Source organism: Cavia porcellus, unplaced genomic scaffold (assembly GCF_034190915.1).
Source record: "Cavia porcellus strain 051 isolate PalLab524CR breed Dunkin Hartley unplaced genomic scaffold, mCavPor4.1 scaffold_10, whole genome shotgun sequence".
NCBI classification, from domain to species: domain Eukaryota; kingdom Metazoa; phylum Chordata; class Mammalia; order Rodentia; family Caviidae; genus Cavia; species Cavia porcellus.
In genome coordinates, this window is record NW_026947493.1 from 19,395,491 (window position 1) to 19,410,942 (window position 15,452).

Consider the following 15,452-nt stretch of genomic DNA (forward strand, 5'->3'; position numbering starts at 1 on the left):
AGGCTATACTAGTTTACATTCTTATTATGGCTTAAGTGTCCCCTCAAAGTCTCATGTAGTCATGGAAGCAGCTGAGTCTAGTGCTTGTGACTGGTCCGCTGTCTCATGCTGGGATTGGAAGGTGTGAGTGCTGCCAGGGAGCAGGCATATAATATAAGGGAGGGGAGGAGGCCTGTTTTCCCCTTTTGCCCTTTCGCTCTTGTCACTTGCTGCCACACCAAGCACAGTGCTCCTTAGCCACACCATCCTGCCTTGGAGCCAGCTGAGTATACGGACTGAAACCTCCAAAAACTGTAGGATACATAAGCCTTTCCTTCCTTCATTTTGGGCATCAGGTATTTTGACTCAACAACACGAGAAAAGTAACAAAGACAATTCTCAACAATTATGTACAAGATTCCTTTTACCATGAAGCCTCTCCAGTGTTTGTTATCATTTGATCTCTTGATGATGGCCATTCTTTCTGGGGTAAGATCTCAGTGTTGCTTTAATTTGTATTTCTCTAATAGCCAGCGATGTTGAGCTATCTGTACTTCTTCTGTAAAGGGTCTGTTCATTTTACCTGCCCCATTTTTTTATTTTTGAATACCAATTGTTAGAGTTCTGTATAGTTTGGATTCAAACTCTCTAATTTGCCTTATGTTGCAAATATTTTTTCCCAGCTCACAGTATGATTTTTATTGTTTATAATATCTTTTGTATGCAGGAAATAAACATTTAATGATCTTACAGTCAAGAATATTTATCTTGTTTATAGTTGGGTTTCACCATCTTCTTCGAAAAGTTATTCCCAATTAGTGGATTATACAAATGTTCTTCTCAATTTTTTTCTACAAGTTTATTTTATCATTTAAATCCTGAACTCACTTATAATTTCTTTTTAAACATGTTATCAGATAGGGAGCACAAATTTATTTACTTTCCAGTAAATACTAAATTCCCCAGAAAAATAAGATAACTATCTTAAAATAAAATAAGCTACTCTTAAACCAAGTGATAAGATAATTTAAACTGCATCAAAGTGATAAAAGTACCATATATTCAGATAGATTTATGGACTCAGTAGTCTGTTTTCCATTTTGTCTATCGTTTTGCCAGCACTATTACACATTGGCAATTTTAAATACCTCATTATCCAAAAATACGATGCCAACACAGAGTAGGCAAAGCTTCTAATTATCATTTTGTTAGCTTATGGCATTTATTATATCCTTTTTAAAAATAAATATACAATTTATATACAGTAAAGTAGAAAAACAGCAGTGAGCAGCTGGATGCCGCAATAACTGTATACTCATGTTACCCAAACTCACAATCCTGAGCATTTTTACAATCCATATTGTTGAGTCTGGCATTTATTTTTCTCTATAAGCTTTAAAACAGTTTATCTAATGCACAATGATACCAGCCCCTATACCTCAATACACACATTAACTCTAGCAAAATTTATGCTTAGAACTATTACATTTATAAGCTACCTTCAGAAAACTGAAATAGCAAAGAACATAGTATATTTAGTAGTTCAGGTCTTATTTTATGTTGTTTAATACTGCTAGAATTCAATTTTTCACCCCATTAAAGACAGGCTGAAGCTGGGTGTGGTGGTGCTTGGCTGTAATCCCAGCACTCTGGGAGGGAGTTCAAGCTCGAGACCCTGTCTAAAAAAGGAATAGGGTACAGCTCAGTCAGGACAAAGTCCTCGATTTGATTACAAGTACTGCAAAAACAAAGCAGACAAATTGAAGCCCAACTCACAATATCTCAGAATATGATATTATTTGGAAATAAGGTCACACAGATGTAATTATGGAAATGTCATACTGGGGTGGGCTGCTAATACAGTATGAATTTTTCTCTCACGAAATCTCATGCCAAGTGAAGACGCAGCAGACAAAGAGCACTATTTGATGACATCAAGGCAGACTGGAGTTAATGCAGCTGCAAGCCAAGAGCTGCCAAGAACTGCAGCAGCCCCAGGAAACTAGAGACAGAGCACGAAAGATGCCTCTACGGGATTCAGAGGAGTGTGGCCCCAGTCACATTTGGATGGCAGACCTCTAGCCTCCATAACTGTAAGGGAACATATTTCCTTGTTGTTTTTAACCACATAATTTCTGATAATTTATTACAGCAGTTCCCAAAAAACTACTTTTCCTTTATATTCCTATATGAAACCTTTTCCTTTATATTCCTATATGAAATTTTTAATTTTAGTTAATTTATAAGTATCATATAGATTTGTATCACTATTCTGAAAAAGGTATCTTCCCCATTTTCTAGCATTACTGAAGACCTAGATAATCTACTAATTTTCATATCTTCTTATATGTGTCCTTTCTAACGTATTCTTAGTAATTCTACTAAAGATTTTTAATCTCTTAGATTTTTAACTATAGGGTTAAAAGGTACACTATCACATTTTCAAGAAATATGCTAATTCTTTTAATGTTAGAATCATTTTTATAATGAATTAGACATTAAAATTATACTCTTCATAACTTTCTAAGTTCTAGGTTAATCACTTTGTAAAAAAAAAAAAAGTGCAGTGAAATCCATTAAAAAACTATGTTGTTTTGGTTGCTTTCTTTTTGAATTTGGCATTAGATTTGTTTCATAAAAGTCATAAATTTTTAAATTCTTTAAAAATACAAAACAGATGAGGCTCCAAGATGGAGAAGCAGTAAGCAGCAGTGAAAGAGCGTCTCTAAGAGTAGCCGTCCAGACTACAGCAACATGAGGAAGACAAGAAGGAGGGAACTGGGTCCCTGGAACCCAGTTCAGATTCAGGAGAATCTGAAGCACGAGTGGAAGAGTGAAAAGACGAACCGCGAACAAGAAGGAGGTAACCAGGTGCACAAGAAGGAGGTAACCAGGTGCACAAGAAGGAGGTAACCAGGTGCACCTACTCCCTGAGAAGGAATTTGCTATGCAAGAACAGCAGTTCAACCAGCAGTCACACAGTGACAGCTCACAAGCCCAGAGGCCTCCACAGAGATGTGCAGCAGTGCAGGGGAGAAGCAGACACAAAGGACTGCACTAACTCGCAATGAGTGCTCAGGGTTCAGTCCTCCTGCAAGAGGCAGTGACTGGCTAGGAGACATCCTGAAGAGGGGTCTGCTGAGCTCAGAACTCAGACCGGTTCCCAGCTGGGCTCAAACTTGCAGAAGGTGTGTGGATGGCTGCATGCCAAGCCAGCCTGCTCTTAGCCAGAAAATGCAGGCTCACTGAGATTACCCAGTACCCCACCAAAAAGCTACTGCTGGCAAGCTGGCATACATCAGCATGGACCTGGACTCTGTCTCCACACACTGTTTATGAGTGACAGCAAAGACAAACCTGGAAGTAGACTTTTTAATAGTCTCTCTCTTGTTTTTTGTTGTTGTTCTTGTGGGGTTTTTCCCCCTTTATTGTTTGATCTTGTTGTTATATGAACATGGTTTCTAGCCTCTTTGTGGTTGTTGTTCTGCTCTGATTTTCATTTTTCTTTCTTACCTCTCTCTTTCCTTCCAGTCTTCTGCACCAGTTTTCCCAAGTCAGCCTGATTCCCCTTTGTCTTCTAGTATTATTTCTAATCTCTTCCTCTTCATCCACCTATTTTTTAACTAACACCCTATAAACTGTAATCCCTCACATATTAAGGACTTATATACTGCATATAATTTTTTGGTCTGTTTTACATTTTGTTACATAACCACAAATCTAATTTATCCAGTTAAAGATGGCAAATTAATGGTTACCTCCATTTGTCATTTCCTAGGCTATGATTGTTCCAATTGTTATTGATGATTGTACAATTTTAACAAAAAGGGACATAATTGTTATGAACAGCTATTTTTCCTGGTATTCCAAGAGAGATTGACTAACGGGCAGAGACAATACTTTGGTACAGTGCCAAAGAACTAAGGGTTGGGCCAAACAGGCAGCAGTTTCTCATCACCAACAAATTGAAGACCAAGGACCTTGCAACAGACTCAAAACCTAAAAACCAGTTGCACTTGGCAGATACTTCAGAGAAATAGTCATTTTCTAAGATTTCTAGTAATGGCAAGAAAGTAACCCACAACAGGCAATTTATAAGCATCACTTCAGGGATTACACCTAAAAAAAAAAGAAAAAGAAAATGAGAAGACACTGAAAAATAAGATGCAATCCCAGACATCCAGTTCAGCAAAGGCAAACCCAGAAGGCAATGAAGGAGGACAATCCAAAAGCTGACCTGGCCTCTCTGAAATGGGAACAACAAAGCAACTGAATGAGGTTCTAGAAAAAAATCAAATCAAAAAGAATCTCTCAGATAACTGCAGAGAAAATGTCATGAAAACTATGCTTGGTGACTCTAGAGCAGATACAGACAAAAATATGAAGGAGCTTAAGAAAATTGTGGAAGCCAACAATGCTCAGCATAGGAATCCATCAATCAGATTTTCAAACAGATATCCAAAGGAATAAAAATTCCATTGAAAGTATCTGCAGCAGACTAAGCCAATGTGGCAAGAGGATCTCAGATATAAGACAGGCTTGTGGTCAGCAATCATGAAAAGAAAGATTCCTTAAAAATAGGAAATCAATCCAGCAGCTGCTGGATGAGACCAAGAAGAATAATTTAGGATTCATTGGAGTCACTGAAAAAGCAGGAGACAGAGCAAAATATATATTAAAAAAAACTTCTCAGACATCATGGCAGAAAACTTCCCTGGCAGAAAAAAAGAACTTGACATACAGTTAAGTAAGATATATAGAACTCCAGTTAGCCATGATCCACAAACAAACCAAAAAAAAAGATCTACAGCCAGGCATACAATAATCAAGATTCCAGATATTCAACACAAGAATCGAATTTTAAATGCTGTCAGAGGAAAGACACAAATCACAAATAAAGGAAAATCCATCAGAATCACAGCTGACATCTCAGCACACTCACTCAAGTAAAGGAGAGCTTGGAGTAAAGTATTTCAAGTTCTAACAGAAAAAAACTTTCAAACCAGACTGATGTACCCAACAAAACTATCTTTCAAAATTGATGGAGAAACAAGATATTTCCCTGACAAAGAACATATGAGAAAATTTAAGACCACCAAGTCAACACTCCAAAATATTTTGAAGTACATTCTAGAAAAACATAACAAGGATTACAACTCCATGGATCCCAACAAAAGGAATCTACCAAGCAAGACAAAATAATTAAACAGATGAAGGTGGGAAAGTGGGGGGCAACAACAAGAAAATAATATAACAATGAAAAAAATCAATACATATCAGTTATAGCCATCAATGTTAATGGTCACAACGCACCAATCAAAAGACACAGACTGGCAGAATGGATCAAAAAGCAAGATCCAACAATATGTTACATGTAAGAAACACACTTCATTCAAAAAGAAATTCACAGACTGAAAGTGAAAGTCTGGAAAACAATACTCCACATGATAGGAACCCAGAAAAAGCCAGGAGTAGTTATTCTGTTTACAGACAAAGTAATTAAAGCCAAGTTTCATTAGTAGAGATAAGTAAGGTCACATACATCCTTATAAAAGGAATAATCCAAAAGGAAGAGACAACTAATCATACATATATATGCAACTAATACCAGTGCACCCAAGTATATGCAACAATTACTAACAGACATGAAAAATCAAGCACTAATACAAATGTATTGGGGAAATCTCAATACTCCACTGTCACAAAAAGACAGATCAAAATATCAACAATGAGATTTGTGGGCTGGGAAGAGAACCAAGAAGTCAGCCTGTCCTTCCTGTGAGCCGGGGCAGTTATAGGTTGAGCAGAGAACCAAGATGTTAACCCGCCCTCCCCATGAGCCAGCAGAGCCATGAGGCTGGTAAGAGAACCAAGAAATCAACCTGCCCCTTCCATAAACCAGCAGCAGTTGTGGGCTGGGAAGAGAATCAAGAAGTCAACTCCACAGTTTCCATGAACCAGTCAGTACTTAGGTTGGTGACAAGATGACATCCAATCTCCCACGAGCAACCAGCTGATTTGGAGGAATATAGCCTGGGACAACAGCAACTGAGGTACAAAAACAAATTAATGTTTCTATTGACTGACTGAATTTGCAGGCCTAATGCCAGTAGCCTGAGCATCAGTTTAGAGCATAACAATGTGCAACACATCAACTACGGGGAATTTCCTTCTGTCTTGTTTTTGAAATCCAATATTGCTCTTACTGTTTCGTTTTGTTCCATTTTATTGTTTTGTTTTATTCTTTCAAAATAAAAAAAACCAACGATGAAAAATATTAGAACTGAACTAAACTTTTGAACAAATGCATTTAGTAGATTTTTACTGTGTTCTACCCCACAACATCAGAATACACATTTTTTTTCAGTTACACTTGGGACATTCTCAAAATAAACTATACTAGCTCACAGAACACACTTATGTAAAGGCAAAGGAATTGAAATAATCCCATGCATATTATCAGACCATGGTGCAATGAAATTGGAAATCAACAGCAAAAGAAATCAGAAGAACTTCATAAACACATGGATATTAAACAACACCCTTCTGAAAAATCAATGGGTCACAGATGAAATTAAACAAGCAATTAGATAGTTTCTACAATTCAGTGATACTGACAATACAACATAGCAGAACTTAAGCAACACAATGAAAACAGTCCTAAGAGGGAAATTTACAGCAATGAATATCCATATCAGGAAAATAGAGCAAGCACAAGTAAACAACTTAATGATGAACCTCAGACTTTCAGAAAAAGGAGAGCCACAAGCTTGTATGGGCAAGGAAAGTATAAACATCAGAGCAGAAATTAGCAGAATAGAAACTAAGGAAACAATGAATCAAACAGTTCTTTGAAACATTAAATAAAATTGACAAACTCTTATCTAACTATGAAAAGACTCAAATCCTCACAATTAGGAATAAAAAGAGTGAAATCACAATGGACCCTGCAGAAATCCAGATCATCTATAGCTACTTGAAAACTTGCATTCTAATAAGATGGAAAATGCAGAAGAAAATGGACAGATTCTTATATACATATGAATTACTAAAGTTGAATTGAAAAAAGTAGAAAATCCTAAGTAAACCAATATCAATCAGTGAAATCAAAGATGTAATTAGAGGGGCTGGGGATTTAGCTCAGCGGCATAAGCGCCTGCCTTGCAAGCAGGCAGTCGTGAGTTCGATCCCCGGTACCCATAAAAAGGGAAAAGGAAAAAGACAAAAAAAAAAAAAAAAAAAAAAAAAAAAAAAAGATGTAATTAGAAATGTTCCCACAAAGAAAAGCCCAAGCCCCGACTGATTCACTGCTGAATTCTACAAGAAATTTAGAGAAGATCCAACACTACTATTTCTCGAACTCTTTAGGGAAATTGAAAGAGAAGCAATATTCCCAAATTCATTCCTGGAAGCAAGCATTATCCTGATACCAAAACCAAGGAAGGATCCACCTAGGAAAGAAAACTATAGGCCAGTCTCCCTAATGAACACAAGATACAAAAATCTTCAAGGTTCTGGCAAAAAGAATGCAGAAAATCATCAATGCACCATGACCAAATGAGTTTCATCCCAAGGGTACAGGGATGGTTCAACATATGCAAATCAATAAATGTAATACACCATACTAACAGAGCAAGGACAAAAATCATGTATCATCTCACTAGATACAGAAAAACTTTTAAACAAAGTCCAGCACCTACTCATGATAAAAACCCTACAGCAAATTGGAATAGATGGTCTTTATCTCAAACTGATAAAAGCCATCTACAATAAACCAGTAGTCAACGTCATACTAAATGGACAAAAACTGAAAGCTTTTACTCTAAAATCAGGAACAAGACAAGGACGTCCACTGTCTCCACTCTTATTCAGCACAGTCCTGGAAACTTTAGCCAGAGCAATTAGACAAGAGAAAAGGAGTAACAACATGAAAGGATGGAAGTTAAATTATCATTATTTGCAGATGACTTGATACTCTACACAAAAGACCCCCCAAAACCCCACTAAAAAACTGCTAGATTTAATAAACAAATTCAGTAGCACAGTTGGATACAAAGTTAACAGTCAAAAATAAATAATTAGAGCCAGGGATAATAGCAGCACGACACCTGCCTGGCAAGCATAAGGTTCTGAGTTTGCTCATCAGCACCCATCAAAAACCAAAAACAAACAAATAAATTAAAAAAAAACCCACAACTAGATCCAAAGATCAATGGAAAAGATTAAAAGATGCAGAAACAACTCCAAACATACTCAGTTGCCTTATCTTTGACAAAGGTGCCAAACACATTCACTAGAAGAAAGATAGTCTCTTTAATAAATGGTGCTGGAAAAACTGGCTCTACACATGCTAAAGATTAAAATTAGACCCACATCTTTAAGCACTAAACTAAAAACAGATTAAAGATCTAAATACTAGAACAGAAACACTAAATCTGCTAGAAAATAGGTGAAACTCTTTAAGTCATTGGTGTAGGCAAAGACTTTAAACTAGAAGTCCAATGGCACAGGAACTATCTCAACGAATCAAAACTGGGATCTCATTAAAAACCACCAACAAAGTGAAGAGAACTCACAATGTGGGAAAAATGTTTGCCAGCTGTTTCTTAAAGGATTACTATTGAGAACATATAAAAAAACTAAAAAATATCAGACCTCCCAATTTAAAGGCCCAATACAAAAACGGGCATCTGAGATGAACACACAATCCTCAGATGAAGAAATATAAGCAGCAAACATATATGAAAAAATGTTGACCATCACTGGTCATTCAAGAGATGCAAATTAAAACAACACTGAGATTCATCATACGCCAGAAAGAATGGCTATTATCAAGAAATCAACCAATAATAAATGCCAGTATAGCTTGTGGGGAAAAAGGAATCCTTTTCCACTGTTGGGAGTATAGAAATCAGTATAGAAAATTCCTCAAAAAACAAGCATTACAGATTTCATTTGAGCCAGCCATTCTCCTTCTGGGTATTTTCTCAGAAGAATTAAAAACATCACACCACAGCAATAATGTTTACTGCAACATTATTCGTAATAGATCTTGGAAACACTCCAAATTCCCATTAATTGAGGAATGGATGAAAAAGATATGGTCTTTTTATACAATGGAGCACTAGTCAGAATAAAGACAAACTGGAGACTTTCTCAGGCAAATGGATGCAATTCAAGACCATACTCATGTGAAATAACTCAGACGCACATATGCACACATCATATTGTTTCCCTAATGTGAGAAACTAAAAGAGTAAATACGATATTGTAAAATGGTGAAGAAACTGTTCAAACAAAAGAAAACTGGGACAAGGAAACGAGAAAAGAAGAAAGGGAAAAGCAAAAAAACAAGGAGGAGGAGGAGGAAGAGGAAGAGGAGGAGGAGAAGGAAGATGTGTGTGTGCATACAAAGATAATTAAATGCCTGAATCATGTACTCTGAGTAATTTAAAGCTAATACGCAATTTATTAACCTTTGTTGCCTTCTATTATCATATTTTCAAATTTTATTTTATTTCTTTTCTCTTTAAAATGAAAAAAAAAAATACAAAATAGAGCTCTAGGGCTGAGGGTGCAATTCAGCGGTAATGTACTTGCCCAACATGTATGAAACTCTGAGTTTGACTATCAGAACCATAGCAAATGAAAAGGAAAAACAAAACAAAGTAAAACAAAAGAAATGAGAACTCTTGAAAGAGTTCAAGACTAAAACCTTGAAAATGACATGAAAATTCAGAATTGAAGAGATCTGGCTTATAGCTACAATGAGATAAAAACACACATCTTCAAATACCTAAGACAGTTAAAATGGTCTATACTTTTTCTCAAAACCAACTATAAATTAAAAAAGAACTACTATGAAAATACACAATCATTTAAAAAATACAATTGCATTATTAACTGATGGCAAAATAAATCTGAAAAACTTACCATCATGGGAAAAACTACTGCAGCAGCCGAAGCTTTTATCACCCACAACAGAACCAGACAAGTGAGCTGAATGACTGTGAAAATGTGGACCTTCCAGAGAGGCACATAGCGGAGGTAGATAAGATCAGGCTGGTGCTTTGCAGGCATTCCAAATAATTTTATACGATCAAAAAACTAGATGGAAGAGAAACAAAACAAAGCAAAACAAAAAAAAGAAAAGGTTTCAACAAATGCTATTTCCAGTGTTCAGAAATAACACTGTACTCAAACTTAGGGTTCTCATGTTAAATTTAAAACTGTAACTTCCTTGAAAAGTTCTGAGAGTATAGCACACCATTTTAGAAAGAATCTCTGGATCTGGTTACTTTTTTTTTTTTTTTTTTTTGTCTTTTTTTCCTTTTTATCGGTACCGGGGATTGAACTCACGACTGCCTGCTTGCAAGGCAGGCGCTTATGCCGCTGAGCTAAATCCCCAGCCCGAATCTCTGGATCTGAAGAACGAAAAATCAGCTTGAACTGTTGCAATTAACTAGAATACCCAACACGAAATGTTGTTCTAGGCAGGATAAAACATTTAACCTCTGAACTTGTTTTCTATTTAAGTTTAACTAATGAATAACCATCCGAATGACTTGTAAGGTACTCTCCAAGACTAACAGTACTTCTTCTATGAAGATAACTTGAAGTCGCAATATTCAAGTATTCATTCATTGAAAATGAAACCCTGTGCAAATTTCTTCGCTTCTTGTGCTTTAACTTTCTCATTTATAAACTGGGAATAAGATCAGCCCTCCCAACCTCACAAAACTGCTGCCAAAAAAAAAAAAAAATCAAGTAAGATATAAGGATATTTTCTAACTAATAAAGAGCGGAGATCCTGGACCAAGCTTTTAAAAAAATCTACCTTGTAAAAATCCTGCAGCCACTAGTACAACAGCTGGCAACTACAGACGACAGCATTTCTGTGAGAAAAAAGTCAAAGGAGCTTACCTGTGCAGCCTTCACACTTTCCACTAACATCTGTACCAATTTTAGTGAGTTTCCTCAGGTTCTTTTCCAAGAAGTAGCGGAAGTCAAGACAGAGTAGTGAAATGACTGGGTTCTGGCCATGTCCCTAGTGCTCACTTACCAAATAACCCCTGCAAGTCCCTCTACTTATCACCTGATTTACAAAACTGAGATTTTTTTCCTTTCCTCTTTCTCAATCACCATTTTAAACATCAGAGAATAACTCATGTCCTAAACCTTCTAAATCATACTGTGCCATACAAATCAAAGACAATACCACTGTTAAGAGTAAAATGTACACTTTGCTTTTGAAATTCGTAACAAACTGACTTTAAAGTCTCGGGAGAAATAAAGCACTGAAATTGGTGTTCTGCATGTTACAAGCAGAAATTTTTTCCCCTTCCACTTCTTTTGATCTGCCCTTATATTGCAACACTCTGTCCTGAGAGTTACAGGGGTTTTTGCTTTAGCTTTAAAAACAGGTGAGGAGGGGCTGGGGGTTTAGCTCAGCGGCATAAGCACCTGTCTTGCAAGCAGGCGGTCGTGAGTTCGATCCCCAGTACCGATAAAAATGAAATGAAAAAAGACAAAATAAATAAATAAATAAAAAAAAATAAAAATAAAAACAGGTGAGGGCCGTGTTGGTTCACGAGCTTAATTCTTGGAGTGGCGGGACAGGAAGCAACAACTACGTCGCAAGTGTGGACCTGCAGTCACCAGTTAAAAAAAGTCACCTGTCCTGCAAGAGTACAGAATAAATCACTACCATCATAAAACTTAATTCCTGCATATTTTGAATAGTTTTACATTTTTCAACATAAACATTAAGTACTTAGGACTTGCCTGGATTCCTTTTAATGAGGAAACTCCCATATAAAGGAAAACACCATACAGAACAGGCATCGGAATAAACTGCAAGTAAAATTACCACACTCAGTATTAAAATAATACTAAACACAACATTACTAAGTATGCTAGTGAAACACAGTAACGAGTACACAGAAACATAAGTTTAGTGAAAAAAATCAAAAATCTTTACTGATGAGAGTTGGGTCAACCTAATATTTCTATGCCTAAGACAATGCTAAGAACCATAAACTCCTTGAAACTTTGTTCATCTTCTATGTGTTCCTTCCTGAAAAGGGAGTATTTTCATAGGTTAAAAGAACAGGAACTGTAGTCAAATTACTTCGTTTAAAAACCTAGTTAGCTTTTTAAGCAAAAAACATTTTCTCATGCTTGAGCTTCTACATCAGACAACTACGACAATTACATTACTTCAAATACATAAAAAGCAGTCAAAAACGCAGTTGAGACATTAAAAATCACTCAAAAGTCATCAGGAATTACAATTATTGTCAATGCATCCTATAGTACCAATACTGTTCAGTATTATTTACTAAATAATACCATTGAACTCCACCTCTAAACTAAAGGCCTTATTACTCTTAAAATTATGCAAATCCCAAACCACCTATCTATTTTACACCCAGGCCTTCTATAGTAAATCCTGGCTATTAACAGGCCCCTTAAATTAATTAAAACCACAATCATCGCTCTGACCAAAATGAAAGGCCTTAAGGCAAAAAACACTCAGCAACACAAAGAAAAACTCTATCTACTACACCTCACATAACTGACCTAGATGCTCTTCTAAGAGCCTTGGAGGAAAAAGAAGTAAAACTCATGAAGAAAAGAAAATGGACTTTTAAAATCTAGCCAGGCCCAGTGAGGCATACCTATGCCCCTGGGATCCCAGTACTTGGGAGGCGGGGGCAGGAGAATCACCCTAAGTTTTAGATCAGCCCGGACTCCACAATGAGTTCAAGACCAGCCTGAACTAGAGTGAAATAAAAATGATTTTGGATAGTCAAGTGTATTTTAATGTTTAATTTTCATGCAACAAGCATAAATAATATAATAAATGAGATTTTAAAACACTGCAATGAAAAGGTTTTTACCTTCAGTACTGAAGTCATGAACACAGAGAGGCCCATTAGAATAAAAATCATTAGTCCTGTAACGCGCTGCTCACGAATTCCCAGAAACTTGGGTTGTTCCCCTGGAGCAGAACACTCCGATTCAACCTTTAAGCTGTTGACGTGACTTATGGACAGCACCGTTGCAGCCACAAACCATGGAAGTCCCATGACAGAGCAGACGCCCAACATGACACCCACCATCAGCAAGTCAAGGTGATAGCCAGCCCCTTTCTGAAAAGCAAAGTGAGCACAGATGTTTCTAAGTCTAAATAGGCTCAAAATCTACATTACCTGTAAAAAGGGAAGAAACTGGTTGTTACCTTGCATCTTTTAAGGTTCCAATGAAGAAAATTCAAGCCCTGAAGGAATCACAATGCTAAACACAAAATTTAAAAATTACCTTCAATTTGTGTTCCTTTCTGTTTATGATTACAGCCGTAATCTGCTGATCCATGAAGATGAGAATAGTACAAAGCAGAGCTGGAATAGCAGCTATCAATAAGGTCCACCAAGGATTATCTCCCAATGGGCTTATGATCCAGCCCCTATTTGGATCAGTGGGCTGTTAAAAATTAAAGATTTTTTTAAAAGTTTCAGTCTTTAGTGCTCTAAATTTCAACCGCATAGAGTGGGACTTATAAGAACTCAATTAAGTCCAACTGAATTATTTGCAAGCACAGCATGCCCCTCACCACCTGACTCAGCTACTCTTTTCAGGTACTTCCTTCTCCCTTGAACCTGGGATAACTTTACAATTTTATTCCACAGAATAAGGCCAAAGTGCTGACCTCTAGAAATTCTGCAGCTTCTGGAACCCTGTTAAGATTATGCCGTTAGATAAGCCTAGATAAGCTTTCTTAGGGACATAACCCAATGGACCTAAAATAAGATGGTGAAGAAGGACAGGAAGGCAAACAAGTACCACTGCAGCCACTTTAACCACTGAGCTAAGTCCCCAGACCCGTGCAGGAAGCCACAGCATCCCAAAGGCTCCTGGACATCAAGCAGCTGTGTGAAGGGAGGGCCCCGAAGGGATCCAAAGAGCCAGCAAATCCACTCCCAGCTGGAACAAAGTCACAAGCAAATAAAATGTGCTGTTTGGAGATCACATTTCTAGTTTTGTTATGCAGGAACAAGACAGGCAAACCAGAGTGTCATTTCGACATGGTCTGATATCCTTCATAATCCACACGCTAGATCAACTTTTAAATTAAACTGCTTTAAAGATCCTAGACACTAGTGATCTCACCAGGATTGGTATCAAGACAAAAATGGTTCTGAGGACATTGTTTCTCCAAAGCAACTTCTCACAAAAATCTGGCACCTTCTCAGATACTAACAGACTTTAATGCTGTAACATAAAGTTTACTTTTATAGCCAAAACTGTTTTACAAGATCACAAGAAGCTGAGTACTTTTGGAGAATAGTAAATGAAAACAGATGTTTTTATTACCTATGCTCAATATTAAGCTTGTTTTTCTTTAAAATCCTTTCAAAGCTCAAGTACTCTCATCTTCTCAAATATGTATTAAAACTGCTGCACCATATTCAACAATTTATACAAATAAAAATATTCTGTTCATACAATGTATTTTATTTTGTGTTTCATATTTTGATTCCCCACATATACTTTCTACACTCTAAAATCATTCTGCTCTGCAAGCAGCATCAATAAATAAATAACAAGCATATGTTTGGGAATACCAATAACATGTTTCAACTGATATTAGAGGAAAATACATCAATATTTTAAATGACTATTAATTTATCATTCAACTATTCATATGTTCTCATAATACTCGGTAAAAACACTGACTTTTAAATACAAGCCATTTCTTAATGACTCCAAATCTTTGGGGTGCAGTGTCTATGATTTCAAACAGAAGTCTCCTAACTCCTTTTATTGTAAACCCTTAGCAACAACAACAAAAAATTATAAACTCAAATGCTCTATACTCTTTACATATTACATTGGTTATCAACAGAGTAAATATAGTTTTTTTCTTATTTTAAATTAAAATACAGATTTTAAATCTAAAATACACATGACCCATCATTTTCATATATACACCTTACTTTGGAGATCATTGGTTTTAATGATGTTTTTATGCCAATGAATGAATGACGTTCATTATACTCCTACTTCTGACTTCTTTTTAAGTATCTATTTCTAAAAAAATTTACATAATTCACTAAATGTGAAGATAATTATAGCCAGTAAAATGACACAAAATGTGCTCTTTTTATTCACCAATAAAATAAAAATCTCCTTGAAAAAGGAGCATGTAAATGGATACACACAGGTACAATCATAAACAGAAGTGGATGAAAGAAAACAAAAGTAGACAAGAAAGAAAATGTGTATTTGACCCTTACACAATGTAGAAGGGGTCACTAACCCTACTCATAACTGAAAATCCAAGTTGTAACTTGGCTTTCTAAAAACTTGAATAACATCCTATTATCTTAAGAGTAATATGTATACATATTCTGTACATGTAATATGCATTATACACAGTGAAAAATAATAAGACCCATGAGGGATCACTT

General features: G+C 36.3%; 1 protein-coding gene across 12 annotated transcripts in view; it reads right to left on the reverse strand.

Annotated features, from left to right (window-relative positions):
• The window catches only part of Slc4a7 (solute carrier family 4 member 7), a 106,073-nt gene that overhangs the window by 12,655 nt on the left and 77,966 nt on the right, over positions 1 to 15,452 (reverse strand). For all 12 annotated transcript variants that reach the window (XM_063257063.1, XM_063257061.1, XM_063257058.1 and 9 more), the window contains 4 exons: positions 13,303 to 13,464; positions 12,882 to 13,133; positions 11,764 to 11,832; positions 9,913 to 10,086 (listed from right to left, as the gene is read on the reverse strand). In XM_063257063.1, coding sequence (XP_063113133.1) covers positions 9,913 to 10,086; positions 11,764 to 11,832; positions 12,882 to 13,133; positions 13,303 to 13,464 — 657 coding nt within the window. The remainder of the gene's footprint in view (positions 1 to 9,912; positions 10,087 to 11,763; positions 11,833 to 12,881; positions 13,134 to 13,302; positions 13,465 to 15,452) is intronic.